The sequence below is a fragment of the Patagioenas fasciata genome, chromosome 10, assembly GCF_037038585.1.
Source record: "Patagioenas fasciata isolate bPatFas1 chromosome 10, bPatFas1.hap1, whole genome shotgun sequence".
Classification (NCBI taxonomy): domain Eukaryota; kingdom Metazoa; phylum Chordata; class Aves; order Columbiformes; family Columbidae; genus Patagioenas; species Patagioenas fasciata.
The window spans coordinates 8,422,301-8,443,851 of NC_092529.1; the positions used below are offsets into that span (position 1 = coordinate 8,422,301).

General features: G+C 40.3%; 2 protein-coding genes and 1 long non-coding RNA gene across 3 annotated transcripts in view; 1 reads left to right on the forward strand and 2 right to left on the reverse strand.

Moving 5' to 3' along the window:
- The window catches only part of IPPK (inositol-pentakisphosphate 2-kinase), a 57,976-nt gene extending 52,857 nt beyond the window's left edge, over positions 1-5,119 (reverse strand). The window contains exons 1-2 of the mRNA XM_071813042.1: positions 5,053-5,119; positions 2,624-2,673 (exon numbers count right to left, since the gene is read on the reverse strand). The gene's annotated coding sequence lies outside the window, so the exon portion shown is untranslated. The remainder of the gene's footprint in view (positions 1-2,623; positions 2,674-5,052) is intronic.
- Positions 5,120-5,364: 245 nt separating this feature from the next.
- Positions 5,365-20,240, forward strand: ATRIP (ATR interacting protein). The gene is made up of 13 exons (XM_065845653.2): positions 5,365-5,743; positions 6,520-6,602; positions 8,003-8,173; positions 8,595-8,710; positions 9,024-9,184; positions 10,566-10,661; positions 11,473-11,602; positions 12,782-13,513; positions 14,156-14,298; positions 14,888-14,979; positions 15,906-15,986; positions 16,231-16,480; positions 17,831-20,240. The coding sequence occupies exons 1-13, from the start codon at positions 5,380-5,382 to the stop codon at positions 17,896-17,898; spliced, it is 2,487 nt and encodes an 828-aa protein (XP_065701725.1). The 5' UTR covers positions 5,365-5,379; the 3' UTR covers positions 17,899-20,240.
- LOC139828771 (uncharacterized) lies at positions 5,659-14,870 on the reverse strand. Its single transcript, XR_011740708.1, has 3 exons — positions 14,425-14,870; positions 14,170-14,306; positions 5,659-6,569 (listed from the first exon to the last, which is right to left on the reverse strand). It is a non-coding gene; the product is annotated as an uncharacterized lncRNA (long non-coding RNA).
- Positions 20,241-21,551: the final 1,311 nt, after the last annotated feature.

Sequence of the window (21,551 nt, forward strand, 5' to 3'; positions counted from 1 at the left end):
TGTTCTCTTGCCCTGTGGGCTTTTCACTCTATTTCTCAAGACCCACTATGAGCAAAACCTAAAAATACCTTGCCATCTCTTTTTTTGACATACCACTCCAAATCCCAAGATGCTTTCACATGACAAAACAAGGCAGTTTTGAAGATACCTCCTCCTTATTTAGCTAAGCACAAAACCAGTTTTCAGTAAGAGCCATGCAAGAATCTGTTATTTTCAGAAAAACAGGTGGTCCAGAAGGCATCAAGTTTTCTTTGGAAAGCCTGTCTGCCTGCAAATGGTTGGGAACTTGGCACACTTGAAAAATACATCCAAGAGTTAAACTGTTGAGCGCGTGAACAACACAAACTTGTTGTCAAAGGTGTTACAGTGGGAAGGTACATCTTTGGCATGTATTTAGAGCACTGTATTGCATCATTTAAAGTGTGATACTTGCCAGTCCAGAAAGATTTAGATAGAAATAAATACAAGCCTAACACTTATTTGAGCATAAAAAGAGCTATGTGTACATTGCATGAGTATGAAGCTTCTCAGCTGGCCCTGCAGGTCACATCACAGATGCCACCAAGGGGAACACAAACAGCTGGACCCTGAGCAGCATTTTTGTGGGGCAAAAAGGAGAGAGCTGTGGAAATGTTTGGTTGAACAGTTTGTGTTGGCACAAACTTTGTATTATTCTGGTGAATAAAGTACATGGCTTGTTTGAGACAAAGAACTTTGCTAATGACTCATTATCATCCTCACTGCTGAGCCTCTGAGTCTGAAGAATAACTAAAATTCATCTCTCCATGATAAAAGTTTTCTCCTGATAACAGTTGTCCTGGCAAGTCAGTTTGGCCAGGAGCTCCAAACCAGTAATTTTGCCCATAACCCAACAGACTTTCTTCCTCCACACAACTGCCAAGTATCAGCCAAATAGCACAACAGTTTCGGTGATGTGGACGCTGCCTCAGCTGTGACCTTCCCACCCTCAGTACAGTAAGAGTGACAATACTCTTCAGCTATTTTAAAAGCTTTTAAAAGGTGTCTTGTGTTAAGTGTAGTCAAGATGCCCTGAGTTTACAAAAAGCTTTCTCTCTAGTTCAAAGACTAAACATATACTACTTTTTTTTTTTGGTCAGCCCTGAAGTTCTGTTCACAAGCAATTCCTCTGATCACTTTTTTTCCAAGAACAGTAACTAAGGTCAGGACTTCATCACCAGCACTGGCAGTCTTCTTTTTGAAAGTTCATGCAATGCCCCAATTTTTTTTTTTTTTTTTTTCCCTCCTGGCCTTATTTAAATACAGCCTCTGCCTTCACTGGTTTGTGTCTTAAACCCACTTTAGGAAAAACAAAATAAAAAAAGTATGTTGCATTCTTTACAGTGTTGGCTCGGGTCTAAGACTTTATATCCTCTTTTGTTAAAAGAGAGCTAACTGCTCCTTTTTTCTTCTCCAAGACCTGCCACATGCCACAGAGAGCCAGAGCAGCCCTTCTTCAGAGGGATCTCACCTTTGAGGAAACTAAATAATACCTTGTTTCTGAACAACTTAGTTCTTCACCTTCCTTGCCTCTTGGTTCTAGGAACCTGACACCACCTCTAGTTCACCAGCTGCAAAGGCCATACCCAGGGAATCAAGGGGAGAAAAGAGCCTTGTCTGCAGACCTTTAAAAATTAGACCCAGTTTTACTGCTTATTTAGAGATTAACAGGTAAGTCCAGTTGCACTTCAGTACCTCAAACTTCAGAAATCAAGCTAAAAAAATAATCTCTGCTGGTATGTGGACATATCAGTCATCCAAACACTTCCATCTTATTCCATTCGGTGTTTTGAGAATCAGAACACAAAACACAATTCTCCAGCTTTAGAGACTTCATTAGTAAAGCTACCCAGGTACACATGGAGCACATTACCCTGCCTTTGAGCAGATACAATCATCACACATTATTTGTTACTTGGTCTAGACCATTATTCTTACTCAACAACATTTTACCACAAGCTCTGGGTTTATTCTCCATGTTCTGTCCAGTACTTATCGCCAACACTTTACCACTTATTCACACAGAAAGACAGCTACTCACTGCCAGATTCATTAAAATAATTGACAAAGAAACAACACTTGCACTGAAGTTATTAAATTCTCACTAGCATTCAGAATAAGCATCACAACACTGTTAAGAGCACTAAGAACTGTACAAATCCAGACATAAGTCATTAAACTTCATGCTTAATTGTGCTAAAGATCTTCCCACTTCCAAGCTGCATGTGCCCATATTAATATACATACAAACTCCCAATTACATACAGTCCAATTTTACTATAAGTCAGTTGTATAAAGATAGAAAGGGATCTGGTTTTAACTTGCTTGTGAGAAACTTATGATCAGAATAGCAAAGCTTTCTAAGCAAGCAAATGAAAGGTAGTTAAAAATATCGCTCTGCACATCAACCAAATAAACTGCTTATTAATTGAGTGGACTAGGAACTCATCTTCTTTGAGCAGGAATCCAGGGCTGAGCCCTGTTGAGGTGGCATCTGCATAATTCCTAACATGGCCTAGGCAGCAGCTACATAATTCCTGCAACTACCACCATACACATAACCATCTTTACAGAGGATTTTTTTAGCTCATTAACTCAGACTTACTTTGCTATTATTCTGTTCATTTGCAAGTTGTGTCACTTTAGCAGGAACACCTGGGGTAAAGGAAACAAGAGTCAGTGTCTTGGTTTATCTTGCTAAGAAGAAAGTGTGTGCACATATTCTATAATACCATTTTTCCTCAACTTCAGCCAAAGGAAAAGAAGAAAGCAAAACTAAAGCTATATCACTTATATTGTTATTTAAAAGTAGTAATAATAGGCACAAGCCTATTTATTTATCAAAAAAAGGCAGTATTAAAACCATGTAAAGTCTAAATAAAGTTACTTTAGATTACTCAATTTAAGCTCTCAATACATGTCTCTACAAACATGGACATTTGAAAAAGAGCACAAGAACCTGCAAGAGGTTTTAAAACAAGCAGCTTCGGTTTTATTCCATCTAGTAGAAGCATCTCTCTCTACGCATAACTAAAGTAAAAACATTGTTAAAAGCAGGAGCTACCTTTTATTTATTGCTAGACTACAAAGACAAGCATTATATTAATATTCTCACTACAGAAAAAAATATTTCCAAACACAAATGTTACCTTTAATGATTCAAGCATCAAATGCATTCATAATTTCCTCAATTTGGCACACTAAATAAAACACAACTCCTCAGAAAACCAAAAAGAAAATCTTAAGCCAATACCTCAGAACTACAATGAGAAGAGCTGTGTTCCTCTGAGACTGCTCCTTTTATGAGCCCCTGTGCTGAGCAGCTGCCCTGCCTGCTGCAGTTCAGAGGAATCACCTGCACTCACCTGAGCAGAGAAGCTGGGACAGCACAGCTGAGGGCAATGACCCTCAGGATTTGCTTTTGGGTGCTGAGCACAGGCTATTGCTGCTTATGTCAGAGCAGCACATAGATAAACTACAGTCTAGTGATAATTGAAGTTAGAACTACAGAAACAGAAGTAGAGAAATGAACGAGAGAGATCAGAATTCTCCATCAGAATTGGAAATATGTCATACTAACACTACAGTGTTTTTCACTTAAGGACCACTAAGGGATTTGCAAACTGATTTTTAGCACTGAAAATTGTTACTAACCCTGTTTTAAAAATGTGCTGCAAGACTATCATCTAGTCTACACTTCAAAAGTTTATCAACATAGCTATGACCTAAAGCCCACCTAAGTTATACAGAGTTTACATCAGCTGGAATGTATATTTTTCAATCCACTTTGTACAGCTTTTAAAAACTGAGTAAGATATGATCACAAAAGCATGTTAATGCCAGTAAATTAGTAGCAGGGGGTTAGTACAGAATTTTTTCAAATATTGCACTTGCCTGACACTATTATCTCTTACTGGTCCTACTTAATTGGAAAAAAAACATGAAAATGACCTATTTAAGATCACATTTTCTTTACTAAAACAACTAAACATTTAACCAGTAAACAACATGGTTGCCAGTGATTTATCAGAGCAAGTGAAAAATCACTTTCATTACTGCCCTTGCAGCAGTGCTAATGAGGGTGGTATGTACAGCTGTCCTGTGTCTTTACAAAATGGAGAGCAACAGACTGACAATCAAAGGAGAGAAGCTGGATTTAACTAAACAGCTAACAGGGACTGTTGGTGGGGAGACATACAAGGAATGCTGCTGGAGAAATCAATAAAAAATAAATTAAAAAACAATAAAATAATTTATTTTTTTAAAGGGAGATCAGAAAGCTTATACCCACCCGCGGAGTACCTCAGTTAAAGGGAAAGGAGGAGGGATCACCTGCAGCTGGGCAATTAGGATAAACACGGAGCTGTGCCTACCAGGACTTTTGGAACAGACACGACAGGGCTATGTCCGGTGGGCTCCTCCCCTTTATTCAAAGCTTTTTTGTTGTTGTTTCTGTCTGCTTTCTGTCTCCCTTTCTGGACATTCACCTCTAGCAAAGTTAGCTTCCGTACAAGGGTAAATATTACAGGGCAAGTTGTCCTTTTTGTAATGGGGTGTTCTACAGCCAAGTATTAGATTAGGACTGCAATTTAAAAAAAAAACTATAAAAAAAAGAATTTGAGTCTGCAACAGAAAATTTGAGCAAGTGCTTTCTGGTCTTTACAAGCATTGTGAGCTGGTTAAGCAAAAGTAATTTCCTTTCCTGACAGTCTTGTGTCTTATATTGCCATGGGGTACAAGCAAAGCCACCACTGCATATTTGCAGCCTCATGTTCTTCTGCAGCTACCACAGGCTGTCCTCACAGGGAATCAGGAATACAAACGGCCTGCTGGGACAGCAGCCAGGACCCGTGTTTGCCCAGTATCTGCGTGGGTTCTCCATGATCCCGTGTCAGAGAGGTAAGAGCCCGGTCTGTGAGTCTCCCAGCACGGTGCAGGCAGCAGCGGAGGCCGCAGACGACCCCATGTGCCGGGAGCCTGGCCCGGGCGGTGCGGCAGTGACCCAGCCCCTCACCATGACGTGTGTGACGTCACCTGTCAACGCTCTGCTGTCGGCAGCCTTCCCCTCACGCCGCTGACAGGACGGACCTTCCCGCCGCTTCCAACCGCTCTGCTCACGCCTGCCCTCGCGCCAGCCGGCCAATCAGCGAGGCGCTTGTAGCGCCTGTCGCCGCGCCAATGGCGGAGACGCTTACAACCGGCTGCCGCGCGCGCCGGCACTGGGTTTGATCCCCCGGGGGCCGCCGTAGGTGCGGCGGCTACCTCATTGGTCGGAGGGAAGCCCTGCCCGCCGGTGATTGGTGGGCGGTGCGGCGCGCGCAGTGCGGCGCGTGGGAGGGCCGGGTCAGCGGCGCCCCGGCCATGGCGGCGCAGCCCCCGCTGTGGCCGCGGAAGCGGAGCGGCCCGGCGCTGTGCGGGGCGGGCTGGGCCGGGGCCGCCCCTCCGGCCGCGCGGGGCCGCGGCGGGGCCCTGGAGAATGGTTTCCCGCCTCACAAGCGCCCCAAGAGTGCGGGGCCCGGCGAGGAGCCGGGAGATCCCTTCGGGGACAGCGACGACTTCACGGCGGACGACCTGGAGGAGATCGACATCCTGGCCTCGCAGGCGCTGTCGCAGGAGCCCGCCGCGCCGCGGGCCGCGCCCCCGGCACACGCGTGGGGTGGCGGAGGCGAGCGGGCGGTGGGGCTGCCCCGGGGCGGAGCGCCCGCTGCGGCGGGGACGTGGAAAGGTCGGTGTCGCGGGGCAGCGGGGACTGGCGGTGGGTCCCGCCGCAGCGGGGGCTGCGTGCCGATAGCCCCGCCCGGGGCGGGGGCGCTGCGGCTGTCGCTGTCACCGGGGCTCTGGAACCCGCCCCGCTCTGGGGGCATGTTTGTTATCCCTCCGGGAATTGCTTTGGTTATCCTGCCTGGCTCGCAGAGCTTCGCGGTGGTTTGCCGGACGTTGGAAGAGCCCGCTCGGATTCGGAGGGATAACCCCCAAAGAGTCGCATAAATAAGCCCCAAACTGTCACATAAATAACCCCCAGGCAGCCACAGAGCATTAAAATAACAGCACCAGGAAGCCCTAGCACTGGCCTGTAATGTTGATTCTGTATGCTAAATGTCTTAAATAAATCAAACGAGTTTCATAAATTTCTAATATGCTTTAAGTATCATTTATAGTGTCACGCATGTTGGCCAGCAGACTGTTACTTTCACTTGTAATTGCATAATACATCTTATATTAACAGCTGATTTTCAAATTTACTTTGACAAAGCATATACAGGGGTTTGCTCATAATGAAAGTACAGAGGGCTTAAATCCTCTGTTTTAGCAATGCTGACATTTGTAATCCCTCCAGGTCAGAAAGTTTTCTGTTAACCCTTATTTACACAATGTATTAAACTATCTTGGAGGAAATACTTGCACTTACTGTGGCTCATCTTACTGTTTTAAGATATTATTGGTGACGTACATACATCATCTGTGCTTCAGAACAGATCTTGTGGTTTTTTTCTGCAACAGGAGGTGGTACAGAAGACAGTCTGATGAGAGATGCGTTCCAGTTTGAAGTGCTGCAAACACAGCATGAAGAAATTAAACAGAAGGTTAGTGATACCTTCCCCTCCCCAATTTTTTTGATAGGGCTAACTGAAAGGTGGATAAGTTCAGTTCCAAGTATTTCCTTCTAATCAAGTTGATTAGTAATCTGTTAAATCCATGGATATATTAAAAGCATTATGCTGGAAACAGCTGTAGTAATATTAAGAGCAAGAGGAATGTTTTATTTCTTGGTCATTTCAGATTAGCAAATGCTAATTTGTCGATGTTACTTGTTTCCTATCAAATCCATTCTCTTTCCTGTCAGCTCGTCAGCAAGAGTGAGTTTGTGCAACTTAAAGATTTGAGAAAGTGACTTTTAAGTTGTGTTTTGTTATTTTACCTTCTGAGGATCCCTTACAGAAAGATACTATGGGGAAGAAATAGATGCAGAACAATAAGAAGGTACAAATGCCTGTACCAAGTCCATCTTTTCTGTGGCAGACAGCTAAGGAAGAATACAGGACCTGAGCAAGTTTATGATAATATTTTACCAGAGTAGTCTTTTGGCCTCTGGTAAAATTTCATGTAGGTACTTCCTGATCCAGAAATACTATATGTGCATTTACTATTTTATAGTGTATTTTTTTTAAATGCTTGTGTATTTGGTTTTGGATACCTTTTAGTGTGAAGGCGTCCACAGCGTAACACCACATTGTGTCAGGAAGCTGCTGCTATGATTTTATTTTGAACTTTGCACGTAATGATAATTTCAGTGGCTGGGTCTTGGCTGTTATGAGAGGCAGTAAAGGAATAACGTGCACAGCACTCACACCTCGACAGAGCTTTGTTTCTTTTGTTTCCTCACAGTTGTGCTTTTTCCCAGATGAGAGGGTCCAACCTGATTCACCTTTTGTCACCCTTCTGTTCTCTGAATCTTCTCCAGTTCAATTATATCCTTTATTGGGGAAGCTCCTACCTATACACTGTGTTCAACATGGGGGTAAACCATAATTTTACATAGTGATACAGATGTGTCTTTCTGCATTTTTCTCCCTGTTTTTCTGAATAACTCATTCTATTACCTGTCAAAAGTCTTGTCTCTGGGGATGGTTGTTCAGAGAGTACTTGTGAAGACACTGAATAAATTACTGATATGTAACTATAATACTTTTCAAAGAGAGACCATGATCCCAGAGGAAGGGAGAGAGAAGAATGGTCCCTGACAGACACCAGGACGGGATATGAAGATGTGTCTTTGCTGTCATTTTATAATTCTGTTAGAGAAAACAGATGAGCCTGATATAATCAGAAAAATATTCGAAGCAGTATTGCAGAATTTCTGAATGGGGTTACAGAAGCATTTTTCTCCCTAGAAAGTATAAATATACCTAATTTTCAACCACATCATGATATGAATACATACTTGTGGTTATATACATCCCTTATGGAATTAATCTGTTTGCAGCTGAAAGAAATGCGGGATGAAATTCTTATTAAAAATGGAGAAATAAAAATTTTGCGCGACTCACTGCGGCAGATGGAGTGTGCTGTGGAGGAACAGAAAAGATCATACGTGCTGTTGGAACAGGAAAAAGCTCAGACCCTCAGTGAGAAAGAAAAAGAGTTCTCCAAAAAGGTTTGTAACTGTATCACAGTTACCTGCACATCACGTGCAGAAGCTGAATTTATGACTTAATGATGTCATGGTCCATCTTGTCAAAGAAAGAACATTTGTGTGAAATGTCCTAACTATGTACGCTTTCATTTTCTTAACCGAGAAGAAAGTGTAAGCACTTTCTGAGGCTTTTATTCTGCCAAAATAAGAGAGTAAAGTTCAAGTGTCTTAACAAGTCACATGCTTCTTGCCTGAACTCTTGGCATTTGGTTCTAAGAGAGTATTAATTGGACTGGCATACATAAAAATTGAGATTTTATGCAGAGCTCACAGTAACCAGGTGGTAACTTTGAAATCTTATGGTAATTCTAGTTGTTCTGCAGTTACATCATCACTGAACTATTCAGTAACAGTACAACTGTCCTTGTAATTCCTCTTTCAGTTACTGTCATTACAGACAGAGTTGCAGTTCAAAGATGCAGAAATGAATGAATTAAGAACGCGACTCCAGAACTGTGAAAGAAATAAACAAGTTGCTCAGACGGTTTTAACGCCAAGGTATGAGTTTTCCAAAATGAATTGTGTTCCCTTTTTCAATATGACTGCCTACACTGTTGAAGAGGTTTTCTTTATCCATATAACTCTTAGCTCTGTTTTCTTGGAGAATTACAACCAAAATAGGTCTGTTGACCTCTATGGAATTTGCTCAAGAAGAGCCTTCCTTGTATCTGTGACAGAAATGCAAAGAGTTTATAGTGAAGTACCTTTAAAACATCAATATTACATAGGCTATTAAATAGATCATTGTTTATTGTTTAATAAAGTGACAAAAGAAATACTGATTCATCTAAGTGTTTGGTTTTTATTTTAGCCCTAAGAAGAATTTTGCAATACAAGTGAAATCAGAAGGATGTTCTCCACAGCCTGGAAAAAGATCTTTTCCTACAAAGGAATCCTTCAATGCGGAGATGTCCACGAGACCATCGTGTTCCTCAGGAAATTTGATTGCCCCAGCTACTTCGATCAAAGAAGGTAAACCCCTATACAATGAGGCACATTTTTAGCTGTATATGTACATTCTGCCTTCAAGAGGGTTTTTGTACCACGTGGCTGAACAGTTTCAGTAAGTTCACTGTAGAGAAAAACAAGTATTTGTTTTATTTTGTTTTTGCTGAAAGTTCACTTTGTTTTATACCAATTGGCGTTAAACAGCTATGACAGAAATTTGCATCAATCTCATTTTAATTTGCCCCTTGGTGATGCCCGTCTGCCAGGTGCCCAGATGTCACCTATGAAGTGGCTGTTGGCCATAATGAAAAACTTCCATTTATGATGTGATGAACTAAAATATCCTAATTGTTATCTGCCTTTCTCATTGAAGAAAGAAGAACAGGAAATAATTTGCTTATTTCTTGAATCGCTCTGCTAGTCAGCTAGTGCATTTTTTGTATTCCTGTGGTTTTGACTATAAAGCTGACCTTATTTGGGATTTATTTTAGATGGTACATATTTAGCCATATTGAAATTAAAAACTGAAAGAGTTTACCCATTTCCTCTTTTATGTGTAGGGCAGGAATTCTCACAAAATTGGGTCTTGAAATCCATTGAGTAAGGCTTAGGAACTGAATATATGTGTGTATTTGGAGATTGCAATAATATGAAACAAAACAGTGGGTTTTTTATAGCAGCTGACTGCCATGTTTCCATAGGAAATAATAAATGGGAGCAATTTGGATATCATGAACTAATCTTTACAGGAAGAGTCATGAAATGCCTGAGATATTACTGTCCATTACAGTATTAAATCTGAAACTACATGGGCAGTATGAACTCCATCAAAAAGAAAAATACAGTAGCCTTAAAGCATTAGTATTTTTTCAGCTCCCTGACTGTCTGTTATAGTAACAACACTCAAGATGCCTATTTGTTTGAAAAACACAATTAATTATTTGTATTCTGAACCCTGCAAGGCTTTTGGCTTTGGTTTGGGTAGTAATTGTGACAAATATAGCTGATTGAAAGCTTATGAATTGCTTGATTTTGTTTTTAAATTTCTTTTAAATTTTATGTTGATTTTTAACTAATGTAGTCATGTAAATCTGTGCTTAAGGTACAGGGTTTTTTTTAAAGAAAAGTTGAGAGCAATAGCATTGAACAATGTATGGAACATCTGACAATAAAGGTGAAATTTTACTCACTTCTCTAATTTGTTTTGCAGAGCAAATTCCACTTGCATCACAGCTCTTAACTATTGTTTAACACATCTGAGTTAAACAAGACAAATGTTTTTTCGTGGTCTACTGTCTGTTTAATTCCTGTGTAACAGCTGTGGCTACCCGAATGTGTGTAAAGCACAGGGACAGAGATAGGAGCAACGTGGTTCTCATAGACTCATAATCACTGTTTGTTTTAGACAGTAAGAAAACCCATCCTGAAGTTTTATCTGTGAAGCCTGAAGCAATGGGAAAAAACGGTTCCTGCAAGTCTGTACATAAGCGAAATGCACAAGGTAACTTAATTCTGTTTTGAGGAGCAGGCCAGGTGCCTTTTCCAAGCAGCATCATGCTGAGGAGGCTGCTACACACAGTCTCCCTGCACAAAACAGTTGTGCGCAGCCACTCGCTTTTGCTGTGAATATTGTGATTTTTGCAGTAAAACATTTCAGATTGTATTATTATCTTGCATCCTAACAGCATTCTTACATTGTCATTCTACTGAAGGAGAAAGTTTGCCTGAGTTTTGCTTTGGGGAAGGGCATGGATCAAGAGGCATCTTATTACAAGGCTGGGTCTTTCAGTATTAATTTGCTATGTTTTTTATTGTAAACAGATGTAAAAACAGGACAAATTTACTTCTTTTTTTTTTTTTTAATGAGGGTAAAAACAACAGAGCAACATTTACAACAGTCAACACTGGGAAGTCTTCAGGGTACTATTTTATTTCCAGTTCAGAATAGAATTGTATCACGTAATTCTAATGTCTGGACTGGAGCATGGAGGGCAAGTCATCAGGACGGTTGGGATATATGATCATTTGGCTCAAGATACTTTGCTAACAGCAGATCATATTAAAATATCTCTGAATTTAGTTTGGTTAATATTAAAGTAATGTCTTAAATTCATGTTTCTGAAAATAATTTCTAGAGAATGATTCTCTACAAGAATTCTCTCTTGTAGAGCAAGAAGATTTGTAATGAAAAAAATATTTTGAGGTTGAGAGCACCATAAATAAGGCCGATCTTTTGAAATATTATTTTATGTTGGTGGTGGTGTTGGAGTTGATGGTAAAGCTACTGCAAAGACAATTATTTGTCCTTCCAGGTTCTATCTTACTGAACGCCCTGATGAAGCAGCCCCTTGTTCCCGGGTCGTTACTGGGGCTGTGCCATCTTCTCAGCAGCAGCTCTGAGCCTCTACCTGGAGCTGTATCGCAGCCTAACTATTTGGATACGTAAGTTTTACTTTTTTTGTTAAACCGTATCTGACACGGTCTTAGTATAGTGGCATTCCCTATGCTAAGAAATGCTTATTCATGTAGGATAGCTCCTTCCTTGTGTTAAATGCTGTTTTGCTCAGGCCATTTAATGCAAACCTTGGAACATCATTCTGCATCTTTGATTATTAATCTTTGATTATCATGGATACTAAATAATGGAACAACACTAAGAGGTAAACTAGGTTACTTATGTATTAGGGGAAGGCACAGAAACATGTTTGTAAAACCTGGGAGTGATTGTTAGCAGCTTCTGTTGTTACTCACTTAAGGACATAAAACTTTGATTGCAATGAGGGAAGTATATACATAATCCTGAGTTAAGTGGGAAGAAAATGTTGAAATACGATCAAAAGAACAGTCAGCTTTAGTCTTCAAAGACTAAACTATGTTCAATTTGTAATGTACCATTTATGTGCAATTTTCCAAGTTACATTTATAGTGACCTGCAAAGCATTTTAAATAGGAATATTGGGTATCAATTATAATTGGTATTCACTTCAATTAATTAGACTGTACCTCCTGAAATACCTCTGCTTTTCTGATGGTGTTTTATTAGTAATTCTTGTGGGTTCATTGCAAGGCTCATACGTCATTGTCCTTGTCATTTATGGAAGCAGAGGTGGTGTGTTTGTCCTTTGTAGCTGCAGGTTGACTAGTTAATAGCTAAAGTCTCTCATCTCTGGCCAAGAAAATAATCTGTTGTTTTTGTAGTCCTTTAAAGGCTCCTACATATTACAGATCGGTAATATACAGATATTCCTTCTTCCAGAAGCCACCAAATAACATCAGGGGAAGATAAGAATATATGAAAAGAGATCAAAAGCATGAAACGGAGAAGCCAATGTTTGAAATGTAGTGCCAGACAATGGCTTGCAGTGAGCTGCTGAGTGACTCAGCTGTCAGCTCCGACTACTTTCACAAGGCCTAGGAAAGCTTGGAAGTTGCTCTTCCATGCGGGTATCAAGGAGTAGGATTTTTTTTTTTTTCAAATTCTCATTTTATTTTGGGAACAGAATCTCTTATTACTCTAGACTTTTTGATTATTTGATTCAGAATATGGATCACTCAAATTTCAACCATGTTCTCTGCCTTTTCTTTTGAAGTATTTCCCTTCTTTTAATTTTATTTGGATAGGAAACCCACACAACTAGCCAGCAGCAGGACAGCTCGGGAAGAAATTGCTCCTCTTGTGTCCCTGCGAGAAGCTCAAAAACTTGCAATAACAGGCTTGAACTTGATTGCCATGGACGAAGGATTATCCGAAGGAAGCCCAACGGAAAGCCAAAGGGAGTTCTTGCACCTCACGCACTGCAAGATCCGAGGTGCCGTGCACCTCTTGCCCTTGGTAGAACACCATATCGGTGCTTACTGCCAAGCGGTACAGTCGGCGGACAAGTCAGTAAATGGTTCGTCTGGAAACCATTCGGCTGTTTCTTCCAGAACCAACACAAATATGGTGTCGAGTAAGGACGACTTCAGGTTATCTCTTGAAGAAACTACAGTTATATCTCTGGGTATTCTTTATTATTTGGTATTTTATAGCTGGGATGTTGTCCACACGTTGCTGTCTCCTGATGTGGAAGAAAGTTCTGCTCTTGGGGATGAACAGGTTTCAAAGATGGACAAAAATGCGTTGTGTGACAATCAGTGTGGTAACCAAGAAGATACCAGGATGCAGGGAGGGCTGCCTGTAGCTCCACAGGATGCTCCCAATCAGGATCAAGCTCAACATTCTTTGTTTAAAAAGCTGCTCCAGGTTTTAGCTTTTTCTGCTGCAAGAGGCTCACAGACTGACAGTATACTGAACCAAAGCCTAAAAGTTTTAGTGAAATTAGCTGAAAATTCAACAATGGACTTGCTAATAAAGTAAGTCATTAACAGCTTTTGAATTATTTGAGGGTCTGTTGTTTAGCAATTTTCATTCTCTGTTGAAACTAGTTTGTGCAGATGACAGTAGTAGTTTTGACATGTACGGGACAATACCACATTTCCCGGGTCACCTTTGACAAGCAGTTGAAGATCTTTCTGCTGCCTTTGCTGCTAATGAATGTGATAATTACCCCATCAGTGACCAGATTTGCATGTGTTCATATGAAGCAGATGCTGTTGCCTCATTGCATAGATGTCACTTGAAAGTGAGAAAACTTTTTAAGGCAATATGCAGTTGATCCGAATATCTGTAACATTATTTTGGGTTTTTTTGTGGTTGCTGGGAGATGCATAAGGAACGAGAGCACAGGATTTCATTGTGGTAGGTAAAATGCCACTCAAAAGTGAGACGTTTCACCTGCTAATGGTGTCTAATACACACAACCGTAGTATGAATTGCAGACCAACTGCCAAATGTAACAGAATGTGTTTTTCAGTATACTTTTTGACACATAAGTTGAGATCAGGTATGTTCTGAATGTCTAAAAAGGCACAAATTACAACGATATGTGGAAGAAATAGTGTCTTTTAAGCTTGTCAGCGCATTTCCCATTTCTAACTCAGATTTTTCTTTTGAAGTTTTCAGCACTTACTGAGTAGCCAGGTTCTGCTCCCCTGTCTGTGTCCAGAGACCCCTTCACCTGCTGTCCTTCTGACCGTGAGACTCTTGTCTGCTCTTGCTCAACACCACACCTTGCTTGCTCAGCTTTGTTCTCATTCAGGTAAAAGACTGCGTAACACAGACAACTGTTATCAGCCGAATGTTAGTTAGCATGACTAAAAGTAATGCAAACAGGCCTTGCTCCAAGGTGGTAAAACCCCCGAAGGCAAAAAGCCTGCTATGTTACCTGAAAACTTGTTTCCTAGTGCAGTGATTATGTATTGTTTGAAGAGTATTTTTGTCTTCTGGTATCTGTCCTAATATTGTGCTTTGATACCCATGTAGATTTTTAAAACTCCTTTCCAGATTGATGCTTATAATATTTAAGGTTGCTAAGGAAAAAAGGGCTTTTGAGGAGTTGAAATCTAATTTATCTGCACTCCTGACACTGCTGAGTTTTGGGGATTCCAGTACTCTGCATGACAGTCTTTATCCAGTTCCTTAGGAATGAAGTAGAACAGTATTAACATAAACACATATATAAAGTTTAAGGATATTAGTTTCTTCAGTAAAGCAAGAACCTGAGCCTGTATCATGGTTGCCATGATAGCACTCTACGTATTTTCTGTAATGTTTTCTCATGTGACAAAATTAATTTTTGTCATAAGCAATCGACTAGTTGGGAAAGGAACAAGTTACCTGTTTTTCAGATGCCTGCATTCTTCTTGCACTGTACACATATATTACGTCAAGACCAGATAAATCCACATCCGAAATGCTCTGGCTTCAGCTGGAACAAGAGGTAACCACAGCTGTTTGTTCACCTTTTTCCTGTTATTTCCAGTTGGGGGAGCAGGAGGAGCAAGGCAATGCACAAGTTGTCCAAAAACAAGTTCTTTGCCCAGCTGAAATAGAAACTGAAAGTATTTGCTTTACAGTAAGGGATTACATTGATTTTTTAATTTTTTTTTTTTTTTCTAAGAGTAGCTGCTTGGAACTGCATCAGTAACTATTCTTGAAGAGAACATCAATCATAGTAGTCATAGTTAAGTCACTGAAAAAGCAAAAAAGATCGTAAGATGGCTGTAAATATTCAACCCTAATCTTTATTTTGCTTTTTGATCAATAGAGGATTAAAACAAAGCAAGATCTATGATTAACTTGATTGTATTAATTATTTCTGAACTGTGTCTTAAGAGTTACTACATATAAAAGGCAGTCTGTAGCAATGCAGGATTGTATTCATTGTATTCCGTGGAAATGCTAGCTTGCTGTGTAATAGTAAATATATACAGGAAGAATAGCTTTTGAATTTAATTTGTATTGTTTGTACTGACAGTGGTGACTTGTTTGAGTTTCTACCATTTGCTGCACTTGTGCTCTCATTTCAAAGAATTTTGAGCAATTTTCAATATCCCCCCCATCTACATTAAGTGTAAACATACTATTTCTACGCAGTGAATTAAGGAGGCCCACTGCGCCTCACTAGCCTTTCTCATCAGAAATTTGAAAAAGTTTCTGTGCAAGGTAAATTCTATGTCTGCAAAATTTTACAGGGAAAAAACATTAACAATTTTTTTCAGTAAAAAAAAAAAAAAATCAACTGTTAAAAAACCACTTGAAACTAGTAATGAAGTATCATTTCTACTTCGTTTGCAGCTTAATTGCCTGCTGATTCTGCACAACCCTAGTGCTCATTCTAATGCAGTCTGCGTGTTTTTGTAACAGACGGTCAGACTCCTGAGGAGGTGCCTGTGGTGCTCCGGCCCGGCGGTGTTCCCTGGGACAGGCTGCCAGTGTAACCTCGAGGTACGTCACTGTGTCACTGCAGGGGCTGCTTAACCTACTGAGAACCTAAAGGCACACCTAACAAAGCTGAGGTAGCTTTTGGCCCTTTTTTTAGAAGCGTACTGTACTTTAAAGGATGCCACCTTCTAGGAAGCTTGCTTTTGCTTGCTAGAAAATATTTAAAATTTGGAAGTTTGAAGAGATTAATTAGTGAAGTTCTGCTGCTATAACTTAGTGTACTGAGGCACTTTTTTTCATCTTGCAGGTGGTTAAGGCGCTAATTATAATGTTACATAGACAGTGGATGAAGATCAGAAGATCTGAGAACAGTTTGTGTGCACATAAGGAACAAATTATTCAGTTTTTACGGGATGCTGTTTTACTCTTACACAGCCTATCTCAGAAAGATAAACTATTTCATGAACACTGTTTGGAAGTTCTTCATCACTATGACCAAGCCATACCAGGCATAAGAGCCATTCTCAAAAAGACTCAAAAATTGAGCGCCTGTGAAGGTAAAATGAGTCAGGTGATAATGCTGGCTTTTTTTCCATGCTGTAGAGATAGAAATGCCATTACTGTCCCTTTCCTCACAGAACAAGTACCACGTATGAAACACCATGGATGTTTGGTGCTCAGACCTCTGAAGCCAGCCCATAGTCTGATGCTTCTCAATATTAATTACACTGAACCACTACTATTCTTTAATAGTTATACCTTTTTCTTTTTTCCATAGAAATATTTCCCTGCTATCTGATCACACAAAATCCTATATTCCACCTCTGTTTTGTAGAACAATCTGCACTATACATTACCTTATTTAAAAACAAAACACACTATTCCAAGTCTCCAACTAGCATGACACTTTTTTCTCTGCACTTTTTTTCCTGCATCCTTAACATCTTCGTCTTCCCTCTTCTATCCCCAACCTTCCTGTTACCCCAAAAGCTTCTCTAGCCCCTGTCCATCAGGACTTGCTCTTTGCTTTGCACATTTATGGTGTCCATTTCCCAGAGAGAGCCAATCATATGAAATTGCCTCTGCTCCTTGCACTGTGAGGCTGTTTCTTTGCTCACTCGTGGCATTATTTATGTGCACACTGTAGATCTGATGTGAAGATTGTGCTCTTTTGTCAGCATGTGGTTTGCTACAAGATACCAGGCAAGGCATCTGGTGTTATTGAGAGCCGGAGGCAATAAATCCTTCGTTGTTGGTGTCCATATTGCATCAGCAAGGCAGGTCCTGCAAGCATGCCACTGCAAATTAGTGACTTTTTGAGAGATGCTAAACAGTGTGGTGTGTATTTGTTCTACTCGGATGGCTTGGAGTGTCCTCAGCTTTCCTAGACCTTTGCCTAACACCTTGTCTAGTTCTGCCTGGGAACGGACCAAGCCAGTGGAACAGCTTGTGATTCTGGGGACAGTGGTGCAAGTGTGTGCTTGCAAACCTGTAGTAACTGTTCAGGTTCTTCCCTTAAAACACAAAATACTATGCTTTTGTCCTAGTGGCTTTTTAACATTAGTTAACAGAAAGGAGGTTTTAAACTTAATAAATAGTCAGAACTAGTTGTAAAATAACAAAAGTACCATTTACTGTTTTCCCACTAATAACTAAATTTAGTTAACTGTCCAAGATAAGCTCCCTCCTTTAATACCTAAAAAGGCATTAAAAAAAAAAAAGTGGGAGAGAAGTTTGTATGACAAAACACCTTTCTGAAGACCTGTTTGCATTGAACTTGAAAAAGGATATTTGCTGTATACTTCTACAGTCAGCATGTTTAAAATTGCAAAGAGATACCAGCTATAATTATGCTATATCAAGTAGAAAAATTATTCTCTGAAACATGATTTTTTTTGTCGTTGCAGAGCTGATTTTGGATGAATTGTATCCTCCTGAGCCAGAAGCAGAAGACCAAGGAATGGACTCCAGCTAGCTAAACCTAGCAAAGATCTCTGTCCTTCCTCATCTAATAATCACTGCCAGTATAAATCTGAAATTTAAACAATCTATTTTATTAAGTGATAATCTAAAAGTTGCACTAGAGCACAGCACAACTAAAACATGTTTCTTTGTTCTGATTACTTAAGTGCCACTTAAGTGTAACTGAAAGTAAAGAAATTTTGATGTAAGAATTATACTGCAATGTACTGTTTTGCTGTGCAAAACTATTCAATGGCTTATGACTGGGTCTGTTTATGAATTTCATCCTTTATGAAATTGCTGTGAATGGAATGCAAATTTCACTATTGTGTTCTCCATTTTACTGTGACTGCAGCTGATTTTATGATGCTGAATGTGTTGAGATGTTGGGGGTCACTCGAGTTCACATGAAAGTCTTTTGAATGGATTTGTTTCTTTTGCAGCTGTAACACTCTTGCTTGACTTCCACATTTTTCATGTTGATATTAGTAAACAGTTCACTGTGATTTTAAAAAACTTTATAGAAATAACATAGAGTTGGGATTTCAGTTCTGAGAGAGAAATTCAAATCCCTGTAATGATCGTTTGAGTTCACTCATTTTTCTCAACATATTGAATCTGCTGAAAGTGTCAACTATTGAGATGTCCAAGCAAAAAATACTGGAATTTATTTTTTTAAAAAGTTACCTTAGAAAAGTAAGATGGTAACGCTGAGAAGAGCATTTTGTCTTCATAGGTGAAATTAAGGATATTTAAATGTGTGCAGAATGACCATGTTTTGGTTGTAGTATCTGGATAGGCAAGGCAGTGAAGATGAATGGAAGAACTGTGCTACACCCTTTCAAGCATACGTGATTATCAGCTGTCATACTCAACTGCAGGTATCAGCTGAACTTTAGACTCTGAAAAGGGAAGTGTAAGCACTACTAAAATGAGCCCACAGGTTTGTATTTCTAAATAATTGGAAAGCTTTTTCCATTTTTTGATAGATACTTGATTCAGAACAAGCCTGGCTCCAGAGACCAGCAGGAGAGACAGTACCAGAGTGGGAAAGAGGCCCTTGGAAAACTGGGAAACATCCAGTTCTCTGGTCATAACCCCAAGAAGCTGTGTCCTGCCTGGTGTGCCTGGGCAAAGAGCCCCGCTCCAGTGTGCTGGACGAGCTCTTGGCATCCCCTTTTGAAGAGAACTTTCCAAGAAACAGCTACACAGGAATCACCAGTGTCATAGTCCAGCATCTCCCTGAGGCTGAAACTTCACTCCTTCCTCCCACAACTCAGCCCAGGGATCAACCTTCTTCTGTTCCTCTCACAGCAGCAACTGGCAGAGCCTGGTCATTTCCATAAAACAGCAGCTGCCAACCACTCCACTCAGTAGCAGCTTTCAAGTTGTAGCATCTGGAGAGCTGCCATTTTCCTGCTTAAATGCAGCAAGGAAGGACACACAGACACTGAACAGCAAAACCTTCCAAGTCCATGTATGCCTGCATGGTAACTACCCTCGAAACACTTACGACCAGGCCACTGGACAAGACACGCTACAGGAGTCTCAGCATAACAAAACCATTTGACTTGTCCACTTAACAACAAAACACACACACAAACACAACAAAACCCCAACAGTGCACTACCTGACCTTTAGGATTAGAGAGAAGAGATGGACAATGTCAGTTAAAAGCCTTTTCCTTACTCAAAAGCTCTCACTCTTTAAAAATAGCCTAGGAGCAGGAGCAGTGGTAAAGCAGTATCTGGCAGCCTGCTGTGAGTGGCAACCTAAGAAACATCTTAACAAAGATATAATAGTCACAATGTCCCAAAATGCAATGACCTGCCATTGCTTTTCAACTGATCTATGCTGTTCTCACCACCCCATTTCTCTAAACATATGAGTTTATAGAGATAAGATGCATTTAGACCCTTGTTTTGGGTGAATAGAACAAATGAACTGTTAAGAGGAGTCTGGATGAAAACCAGCTAAGGAAACCCAAGTTGTTAAAGCCAATCCAGCTATAAAAACTTGCTAAAAAATTCCTGGCCTCATCTAAAGGATGTGTGTATGGCAACTTGGTAAAAGGGAGAAGCGTATTACTGCTAAACTTTATATAAACAGAAGTGTTATCTGTGGAAAAAAATGCTGGGAAAATAAAACAGTTCCCTTCTGGCATTGCATCCTCTCCCACCCACCCACTCTAAGAGACAACACCCTAATGCATCCATCTACATTCTGTTTTCTTCCCACTTTTAAGTGGTATAGCCCAGGCTGTATACAAACAAACCAAAACCCTTACACTTTCACCAGTAAAAATTATACTAACATCACAGTATTATGAAATAAACTGCAGCATTTGAAAACAAAGGCGTTTTCTGTGAACTGAAATGAGGCTGCACTCCTAAAGAGAAGAAATAATGATTTCTGTCTGCCTTTTAAGTCACTTATAGTGACCAATCTTTTGTCAGGATTATTACATGATTGTACTGACCTCCTTCTTCCTTGTTACATTCTCTTGGGACTTTTTCTTGGGATTAAAGAGATCCAATCATGTATGTACAGCTGATCATCTCCTGAAAGAACTGCAGCGTTTTTACAGATTATGGGGCTACTGGTTTACTATCTTCATGATCAAAAAATAACAGAACTTAGACTATTCTTATCAGACACTCCTTCAAGAATTCACAGCATAGCAGCTTTGAACCACACAATACAGATGCCTGCACTCTTGAAAGGATAAAATAATGTATTTTCCTCAGCTTTTTCTCCCCTCTAACAGGTTTAGCTCAGGTACTTTTTCCTCCTCCTATACAGCTTGCTTAAAAGCTGTAAATCTGACCAGGTTCCTGTGATGCAGGCTGTACTAACAGGGAGATGAGGTCAAATAGTAACCAGAGGAAAAACAAAATATGGCCGAAAAGCACTGGCTAAAACAAACCTGGTGAGTTATCGTACATGCCTAGGTGAGATATTAATTTTCCATACTTGGGGGAAAAAAAAAGATACAGTTGCTTGTTTGGCAGTAGTTGCTAAAGTTTTTCCCTCCTGTGTGTCCAGCTCCTCCACATGTCCCTGCCGTGGGTTTTAAGATGTACACCAAGTTTTGTCGTGGAAAAATGCACACTACCATAAACATCTACTGATTAAACATTACAATAAAGCTAACGAGCAGTATTCCTCACCTAAGCCTGGGCTCTCAGCTGTTTGTTCTCTGATACAACATTGTGCTGCACTTTTAGCATTTCAAAGGTACCTTCACCCTCTATCTGTTCGTTACAGGAAATCTGGAGGTTTTGAACACCACAGTGGCTCCTGCTCTCAGCCCTGTGTGCAGAGAAGGGAAGGTGCTCAGCTCTGCTTTGAACAGGAGAAGGCTCCTCTGCTTGTTGCTTCTCAAATTCAGTCATGCTGCACAGATGCACCTGCTAAAAACTCATGGGAAAAGAAAAACAGATGAGCTAAAAAGCAGTGGTGACAAAAACATCAGAAAAAACTCTGCATTTTTCTGGTGTAATTTCTAGCCCAAACATTAATTATATTTGTTCTCTAGATTAAAGTTTTCAGGAGCACACATTTTTGTCTGCTGTTTCCAGTTAACTAACAGAAATTCTGTTGAGAAAATGTAAAATAAAATTGCAAGTGAGATGATCTTTCGAGGTCCCTCCCAATCCCCAACTT

Bases quoted from the DNA above. Each gene is read 5' to 3' on its own strand.
- ATRIP (XM_065845653.2), top strand. From the start codon at position 5,380: ATGGCGGCGCAGCCCCCGCTGTGGCCGCGGAAGCGGAGCGGCCCGGCG. The intron at 8,174-8,594 runs GTTTGTAACTGT...TTCCTCTTTCAG, and splicing joins AAAAAGAGTTCTCCAAAAAG to TTACTGTCATTACAGACAGA. The intron at 8,711-9,023 runs GTATGAGTTTTC...TTTTTATTTTAG, and splicing joins CAGACGGTTTTAACGCCAAG to CCCTAAGAAGAATTTTGCAA.